The sequence below is a fragment of the Orycteropus afer genome, unplaced genomic scaffold (genome assembly GCF_000298275.1).
Source record: "Orycteropus afer afer isolate SDZICR_OR568_19922 unplaced genomic scaffold, OryAfe1.0 scaffold00124, whole genome shotgun sequence".
Lineage (NCBI taxonomy): Eukaryota > Metazoa > Chordata > Mammalia > Tubulidentata > Orycteropodidae > Orycteropus > Orycteropus afer.
This window is the reverse complement of record NW_006921711.1, coordinates 1,641,210-1,650,827: the sequence shown is the minus strand read 5'-3', so window position 1 is coordinate 1,650,827 and position 9,618 is coordinate 1,641,210. Positions and strand designations below refer to the sequence as shown.

Sequence of the window (9,618 nt, the reverse complement as noted above, 5' to 3'; positions counted from 1 at the left end):
GTAGGCCTTCAACGAGATGGATTGACACGGTGGCTGCGATGATGGGCTCAAGTATAGCAGGGATTGTGGGGCTGGCGTGGGATCGGGCAGCGTTTCGTTCTGCTGTGCATGGGGCTCGCTATGAGTCGGAAACGACTCAATGGCACTTAACAACAACAACATATTCATCAGTTCTGGAAAGTTCTGTGATTTTTTTTTTTTTAATAATTTATTTTTTCTTGTCTCTTGGCTAGAATTCCTGGACCTTTGCTCTCTTTTTCTCTTCTATATTCCTTTCCCTTTTGTTTATGTTGTTGTTTTCTGTTCTACTTTAGGTGAGTGTTTTTCTCTCTCAATTTTATCTTTTACCTTTTCTATTGAGTTTTTCGTTTGTGCCAACTCTCTTTACCATTTCCAAATTGTTGGGATTCTTTAAATGGCTCTTTTTTAAAATAATATTTCATTACTTTATAGATATCAAATCTCTCTGAGTACATTAATGGTTTTGGAAAGCTTTCTTCTTCATGCGTGATGTCTGTTTCCTCCAACTCTTTTTTGTGACGTGCCCCACTCCCCTCCCAAATATCTGGACTCCTTCTTTGTCTATATCCTCTTTTTTTATGGGCAGCATTTTACTGTGTGAAAGTTTATACAGAAAATTGGGTTTCTACTCAACAGTCTGTACACACAGATTGTTTTGTGACATTGGTTGCTATCCCCATTATGTGTCATCACTACCTCATTTCCACATTTCCTTCCCCATCTCTTGGTCTAATTTCTCTACCACTCCTTACCTTCTCATCTTTGCTGTTGGGTAGATGTTGCCTATTGTCTCATATAGTTGTTTGTTCTGAGGAGCATATTCCTTATAGGTGTTATTGTTTATTTTATATAGACCAGTCTATTATTTGGCTGAAAGGTGACCTCCAGGAGTGGCTTCAGTTCTAGGTTAAAAAGGTGTCTCTCTTATGGCCATAGTCTCAGGGATTCCTCTAGTCCAGTATGTCTGGTCTTTTTTTTTTATGAATTTGGGTTTTGTTCTATATTTTTCTCCCATTTTACGTGAGACCTTCTGTTGTGACCCTGGTCACAGTGGCTGTTATTGGTAGCAGGGCACCATCTAGTTCTTCTAATCTCACAAACTAGAGGAATCCTGTGGAGTAATTGCTTCCTTGAGTCTTTAGTTTCCTTTATTCTCTTTTGCTCCAGACAGGAAGAGACGAGTAGTTGTATCTTAGATGGCCCTCGTACGCTTTTAATACCTTAGATGCTACTCACCAAACTAGATTGTAGGACATTATTATTATGAACTATGCTTTGCAAGAATTTTCCATCACCGTGCCCCCATGTGCTCTGTTATATATATGAATATGTATGAAGCACATACAACTACTGCTAAAGGGTCAGGGTGGTAGCATCTTCTGAGTGCTAACTTCACAAGAGGAAGATAGGATAACCATCAGTAGCCCAAGGTCTTTTCCTGTGAAGCCAGACACGCTGCTACCCTCCAGCCCTCCAATCCTGATACCAACCGTCCTTCCTGCGGCACCCACCACCTCTCTGCTGGGTTTGATAATTCGCTACACTGGCCACACAGATTATAGGGTTTATTAGGGAAGCAACAGGCTGTAATTCTAGTTCAGGAACATACTCAGAATATAGTTCCTCGATCAGGACAGTCTCCCTTCTACTGTGCCCTTAGACTCACCTCTCTGGCCCTTGGCCACTTGGCCTGGTCTCTGCCTCTGTGATCCAGGTAAGCCTGCTGCTCTATCTTGTGCCTCTTGGTTCCACTGTCACCGTGTCCCAGCTGGGTATTTCTCTCACAGCCGTGTATCTCTCATCAGCGTGTCTGAGCTGGCAGTCAGATTCCTTCTGCCTCTAAGAGGGCTCATTTTGAGCTTAGCAGAGTGGCAAAACCAACCAGTCCCAACATCAGAGTTCTATACACCTGAGAGCAAACTTTCCCAGAAGATTACTTTGTGCTGCTCCAACAGAAATACCCCAGGTAGATGACTTCAACAATCGGGAGTTTAAATTGCATGGTCCCACCCAGTAATTAATGGGAGTTACGAACTGTGGCTAGAAAAGCCATACCATGTAATTTACTACACCGTAAATACATACATACAAATGCTTACAGCTATGTCTATACACACACACACACACACACACACATGTATTCCCATATGTGCTCCCATACGTATATAGCATACTTACTACCTGTGTGGGAGCTCTGGTAGCATAGTGCCTAAGGCACTTGACTGCTAACCAGGAGGCTGGCAGTTCAAACCCACCAGGCACTCCTCGGAAGGAAGATGGGGCAATCTCCTTCCATAGTGATACTGCCTCGGCAACCCAAGAAGGGGTCACTATGAGTTAGGTCCAACTCGACGGCACATAACAACAACTACTATCTGTGTAACCACGCAAAATTTTTTGTTATTACTGTTATTGCAGAACTGTATATTATTTACCGAAATCGTCCTTTGTTCTTGCATACCTCACGATGTCTTCGTTTACTTTGGTCACAGTGAGTTGACTTCCCCATATTATGAATTGCCTTTCCCTTCACCAGAATTAACACAGTGATTCTCTATCCCTCCCTTTCTTATCCCTGGTAACCATCAAAGGATGCTGCTTTCTGTGTGTAAACCTATTCTTGACTTTTTATAAATGTAGTATCATACAATATTTGTCCTTTTGTGACTCACTTGCTTCACTCAGCATAATGTTCTTCAGATTTATCCATGTTGCCTTTTGCAGCCTTATCATTATTCTTTATCACTGCATAGTATTCCATTGTATGTATGTATCATATTTTGTTTATCCATTCTTCCACTGAGGGACACTTACGTTGTTTGCATCTTTTTGCTACTGTAAATAATGCTGCAATAAATTTAAGTATGTATATGTTCATTTATGTCACTTTTCTTATTTCCCTAGGATATAACCCTGAGAGTGGGATTGCTGGATCAAATTCTGTTTCTTTGTCTAGCTTTTTAAGGAAGTGCCATACCATTTTTCATAGTGATTGCACCATTTACAGTTGTACCAGCAGTGTGTAAGAGTCCCATTCTCCTCACAACCTCATCAGCATTTGTTGTTCTCTATTCTTTTTCTTTTTTTTTTTTTTTTTGTCTTCTGTTTGCTTTGCATATTAACATAATTTTCTAATTTTCTCCTCCTTTCAACATTTGCTGTAATTTTTTTTGAGTTTTTTTTTTGTTCTCTATTCTTTTTTTTTTTTTTTTTTTTTTTAATTAGGGCCATTTTTGCAGGAGTAACATGGTATCTATTGTAGTTTTGATTTGCATCTCTGTAATGGCTAATAATCATGAACATCTCTTCCTGTATTTGTTAGCCACCTGAATGTGGTCTTTGGTGAAGTGTCTTTTCATGTCCTTTTTTTTTATTGGATTGTTTGTCTTTTTGTTGTTCAGATATCGAAGTTTTCTATATATTTTGAGGAACAGAACCTTGTCAGATATGTTGTAGCCAATTTTTTTCCCCAGTCTGTAGGTTCTTTTTTTACTTTTTTTGGAAAGTCTTTGATGAATAGAAACATTTAATTTTTAGGAGATTCCAGTTATCCAGTTTATCTTCTGTTGTTTGTACATTTTTAGTTATTTTTGATAGTATATTTATGCCATAAACGAGGATCCCTAGTGTTGTCCCTATATTTATTATTGTCCAGGAACTTTATACTTTTAGGTTTAACATTTAGGTCTTTCATCCATTTTGAGTTTTTGTGTATGCTGTAAGGTATGGATCTTGTTTCATGTTCTTGCAAATAGATACCCAGTTTTGCCTGCACAATTTATTAAAGAGACTGTCTCTTCCCCATTGAAATGAACTTTGACCTTTTGTTGAAGATCAGCTGTTCATAGCTGGATACATTTACTTCTGGGTTTTTTATTCTGTTCCATTGGTCCATGTGTCTATTGTTGTATCAGTTCCAGGCAGTTTTGACTACCGTAGCTATATAGTATGTTCTGAGATCGGGAAGTGTGAGGCTTCTTCTTGGTTATCTTCTTCAATAATGCTTTAGCTATTTGAGGCCTCTTTCCTTTCCATAGGAGCCCTGGTGGCATAGTGCCTAAGGAAGGTTGGGCAATCTACATCCATAGTGTTTTTTTTTTTTTAAATGTGCTGTCGAGTTGGACCCAACTCATAGTGACCCCTCCTTGGGTTTCTGAGGCGGTATCACTACGGAATGAATTTGAGTATGCATATGTTCATTTATGTCACCTTTCTTATTTCTCTAGGATGTAAGCCTGAGAGTGGAATTGCTAGATAAAATTCTATTTCTATGCTTAGCTTTTTAAGGAAGTGCCATACCATTTTTCATAGTAATTGTGCTATGAAAGTACTGTGAAGTACTATGAAGGTTGGGAAGTAGATTGCCCAGGGGGAGTGGCTGGTGGGTTTAAACTGCCGACCTTTCGGTTAGCAGCTGAGTGCTTAACCACTATACCACCAGGTTTCCTTATTTTTGTAATGGCTCTGACAGTTGTATTTAACGCAGAGATATTATGACCATTAAATAAGTTAATAAAGTGCTTAGAGGAGTTCTTAATACATTTGAGTGCTCAGGATATATTATCTCTTAATACCCAGAAAACCAAACCCACTGCTGTTGAGTCAGTTTTAACTCATAGCAACCCCCATTGGGTTTCCAAGGCAGTAAATCTTTACTGAAGTAGATTGCCTCACCTTCCTTCTGTGGAATGGCTGGTGGGTTTGAACGGCCAAACTTCTGGTTAGCAGTTAAATACCTTAAGCACTGCGCCACCAGAGCTCCTTTTTAGTATGTGCCCAAGGCTAGGAATGCTGGAGAATAGGTTATTCAAAGGTAAATAAGAAACCATTTGTCCTCAAGGAGGTCATTTTCTGTTGGAGACCAGAAAACAAGGAAATATCAGTAAAGGTGTCTTGGTAAGGGGATTTATGGATTCATACAGAAAGAGGTTTCTCATTCTGCCAGGTTGGTGATGGAGTGGTCAGGGCAAGATGTGCAGAGAAGGTGCTAAGCTTAGTCTTTAAAGATGAGTAAGAATTTATCCAGGGGAAGCAAGAGCATGGTAGGCAGAGGGCATAATCAAGTACGGAGGCACTGAGGCTGAGACATGGTGCCTGCAGGTAGATTGATACATCAGTAACCCAGGAAACCGTGAAATAATGGCAAAAGATAAAGCTAAAATTGTAACCTGGGGCTTAGCATGAAAGGTGTCATTCTAAGGTATGAGATTTGGACCGTGGGTGATGGCTTTGAGAACACTGAATGATTTACTTGATGAAGAGAAAATTGACAGTGAAAATTAGAAGGCATGAAGAAGTGTGTAGAGTAGGATAGGTGGGAAAATAGGACAAAGAGGTGACTAACAATTTGGGTGATCCTTTGAGGTGCCTTTTGAGATACCTGTTGGACTTTCAGGAAAAGATAGTTAGCTTTTCTAAGTTTGGTTCTTTGTCTGTGAAACAGGGAATTTACCTACATGCACTGTTGTCTTATAGTAAAAAAAAAATAATACCCTTATAACTAACTACACAGATAGCTATTAAGGAGCAGTTAGGAAGGAGAACTTTTAAAAGAGATTGAAGAGTACCAAGGGGAAAGAGGATTGACTAGCAAAAAATGGCCAAAAATAGTACAAATCTGAAAAAAACAAAGAGGACCATAAAGAGATAGTTGAATTTTGAGTTGAACTTATTGGTGCTTTTAGCAACAGGAGGTTCAGTGGAGGTTTGGGTCAAAATTTAGACCAGAGATAATATGTGTTTATTTTTTATTATGGAGTTATCAGACATTCACAAAAGTAGCACCTCTGTGTACCCCTATCATTCAACATAACAGTTATGATTTTAGTGATCCTGTTTCATCACCCTCTTCCCTGCCCCTCTTCCTGTTCTCCCCATTTTTTTTCCTGAACTGCTTAAAAGTAATTATAGACCTCTTCTGTTGCATTGGGAGATTGCAGTCAATGTCATGAAACAAAATGTATCTGAACTGCTGTATGGAAAATGAATTTGCTCTGTAAACGTTCATCCAAATGAAAATATTTTTTTTTTTAAAGTAATTACAGACCTTGATGTTTCACCTATAAATAATTTATTATACCTTTTGTGGTGGTTAAGTTTGTGTGTCAACTTGGCTGGGCCTGGTTGAGTGAGTGACTAGGCGGCTGAATGTAGTTATTTCCCGTGGTGAGATTGGTAATTAACTTCATGGTGGAATCTATTGGAGTAGCTGAGTATCTGCTTTGGGTATGTGGTCTGCTTCCCATATATAAGAAACAGCTTTGGGAATGGTCTCTAGCTTATGGCACACTTGAACCCTGCATGTAGTGTGTTGTTGTTTAACAGCTTGCCATGCTCTGCTGACTTTGGGACTTTTTGTGGACTTGAATTAATGGCCTGCCGTGTGGTTTGGCAACATCGGGACTGTGCCTTTTTACTTGTCAACCCTGGGCTTGTCAGTCTCAGCAGCCAGCAGCTCTCTGAGTAAAGAAAAGCTTCTAGCTTCAGTGGGACGGGAGCAGGAGGCAGAGTTGAAGCCCAAAGGTTGAGGGGCTTTCACCCAGCCCCTAGAGCCTGGCACTTTGAACTTGGACTTAAAGCCTCCAAACTGTTAGAGAATAAACTCTTTGTTTGTTAAAGCCATCCCATTTGTGATATATTCTTGTCAAAGCGGCACTGGGTAATCAGAACATCTCTCAAAACCTATTTAAAAAAATAAATATATAATCAACATAATATTAACACCTCACAAAATTAACAGTAGTTGAGAAGAAGAATTCATTAAATTCCCAAAGGTTTCCACGATACAGAAAAGGTGAAGAACCATTGCAAGTCTTGCCACTTTATGTCATGCAGTTTTAGCCATTGGCTTCCCACTTCCTTGCACACTCTTTGATTTTCCTCCTTTCTGCCCCTGTTCCTTAGTTGTAAAAAGCATCTACCCCTTCCTTCAAAAGACTAATTATTAAGATAGGTTTTTATTATATCTTACCATCATTGTAAAGCATTTTCTCCTCATATTCCAGAGGGTCATAGAAACATTTATTTTAATATATAATTTTTTTATTTTGAAGTAATTGCACGGTTGCTAACCAGAAGATTGGTAATTAGAAACCACTAGCCACTCCATGGAAGAAAAATGTAGCAGGCTACTTCCAAAACGATTACAGCTTTGGAAACCCTGTGAGGCAGTTCTGTTCTGTCACACAGGTCCACTGTGAGTCACAATCAGCTTGACAGCAATGGGTTTGGGTTTTGTGCAGATACAGAATCACAGGAAGTTGCAAAGATAGCATACAGAAAACCTTTGTATCCTTCACCCATTTTCCTCCAGTGGTTGCATGTATGTAACTAGTATGCTATCACAGCTAGATTCTGGCATTGATACAGTGTGTATGTATAGTTCTGTCATTTTATCATGTGTGTAGATTTACGTATCCACCACAAACATCCCCCTTGCACTCAAACCAAAAACAAACCAAACTCATTGCTGGCGAGTCGATTGGACTCAGTGACCCCTTCTTGGGTTTCTGAGGCGGTATCTCTATGGAAGTAGACTGCCCAGCCTTCCTTCCAAGGAGTGGCTGGTGGGTTTGAACTGCCAGCCTTCTGGTTAGCAGTCAAAATGCCTTAGGCACTACACCACCAGCTCTCCCATCCCCCTTGCACTACTCCTTTATAACCACACCCATCCCTCTTCTTCCTCCCACCATCCCTCACCCATAAAAACCAAACGAAACTCACTGCTGTGGAGTCATTTGCGACTCATTGCAACCCCTCCTTGGGTTTCCCAGACGGTATCTCTGTGGAAGTAGATTGCCCAACCTTCCTTCTGAGGAGTGGCTGGTGGGTTTGAACTGCCAGTCTTCTGGTTAGCAGTCAAGTGCCTTAGGCAGTACACCACTAGAGCTCCCATTTTTCTGTAAGTCTATGAATTTGTCATTTCACAAATGTTACATAAATGGGCTCATACAGTATGTGATCTTTTAAATTGGCTTTTTTTCACTCAGCATCATCCTCCTGAAGTTCATTCAGATTGTGTGATATATTGGTAGTTCTTTGAAAAGTAAAAATAAGTGCCCTATTAATGCTTACATCAAAGCTCAATTTAACCTTAAGGTTAAAAGGCCTTTGAATTTTTGTGGGTTGTAAATGTAATTTTACTTGTATAATTATTATTAAAACACATAACTAGTTTTCTTAAAGTAAATTGTATGTTTGAATTAAGAATACTTAATAAATTTTAAACTCAAGTTTTGGAATACTACAAGGCAATAAAGTCACAGGACATTGCAAAGAAAATACACAGAGCCTGTGTTCATTAGTTGTCCCAGTGTATGAATGGTTTCTCATTTAAACAGGTAAAATTTGAGTCAGTCATGTTTTTTGCTTTCATTTTGTAATAATTTCAAATTTACAGAAAAGTAAGAATATTACAGAGAACGTCTGTATAGTATATCTTTAGCTGAGATTCACCAAATTCAAATTTAACATTGATGAAGTTGTTTTTCTTTTTTTTTAAGCTTTTTTCATTTAATGTTAGTGTTTCAGACTTATCAGTTATACCCTCTTCAGCATTTTCCCCTCTATAGAATCCAGTTCAGGGATTGATGTAAATTATCATTTTTCCTTATAATTTTCTTTAACCTGGAAGACTTCTTCAGCCTTTGTCTTTTAGGACATTCACACTTTTGAAGAATACACACTAGTTATTTTATAGAACGTTCTTCATGTGATTAGCTTCAGAATATGGTTCCCCAGCCGGAAGATATGAGTGATTCATTTCTCAGGGAATTATGTCAAAAGGCACACAATGTCCATTTCATTAGTAATGCAAACGATCACTTGGTCAAGATGTTCAATTTCTCCTTTATGTAGATACTATTTTTTCTGTTACAGATTATAAGCATTCCATGGCAGACACTCTGAGCTCATGCTCCTTATCAAACTCAGACGCTTAGATTTAGGAGCTATTCTTGATGAATCTTGCCTGAACTGGTCTTTATTTTGATGGTTCGAAAATACATGTCCTAAAAATTTAGCTGGATTTTTAAAACATTTATCTGTATTTACTTATTTATTTTAAGATTTGGGCGATCTGTACATGATGTATACATAAAATAATTCATAGTACATTGTAGCTTAAATTGCTTTTTAAACCTCTGGGTTGTTTTTTTTTTAATCCTCTGCTGCCCTCTGCAGGTGTATGGATATAAATCTTTGGAGCAAGGTAAGTTCTAATATTGTAAATCATAATGTATTGTACAAAAAGCCATTAAGAGCAAAAGTTATCATAGCTTTGTACATTTATGATGTACTGTTTAAAGTAAATGAATTTAAAATCATGAAGCTGGTAGTTCTAAGCTCTTCTTTTGGAACACAAAATTTGTTTTTGAAGTATTCCTTACCTTTTGTCCTAAATTCTTCATAAGATTTTCAACATTCCAAAAGACAACTATTAACATTTCTGCAGTGACATTTGACATACTTATTTAGTAATTAAGTTTTAGAATACGTGTGTGTGTGTGTGATGTATCTCTATATAGGAGCCATGTGCAGACCAACATTAAACTGCCACCTTTTAAAAAAGATTAACTGATTTTATGCAGAAAGCACAAC

The 9,618-nt window shown here is 38.4% G+C and overlaps 1 protein-coding gene across 1 annotated transcript in view; it reads left to right on the top strand.

Moving 5' to 3' along the window:
• Positions 1-9,618, top strand: part of LRPPRC (leucine rich pentatricopeptide repeat containing) — a 146,186-nt gene that overhangs the window by 59,661 nt on the left and 76,907 nt on the right. The window contains exon 15 of the mRNA XM_007944418.1: positions 9,202-9,229. Coding sequence (XP_007942609.1) covers positions 9,202-9,229 — 28 coding nt within the window. The remainder of the gene's footprint in view (positions 1-9,201; positions 9,230-9,618) is intronic.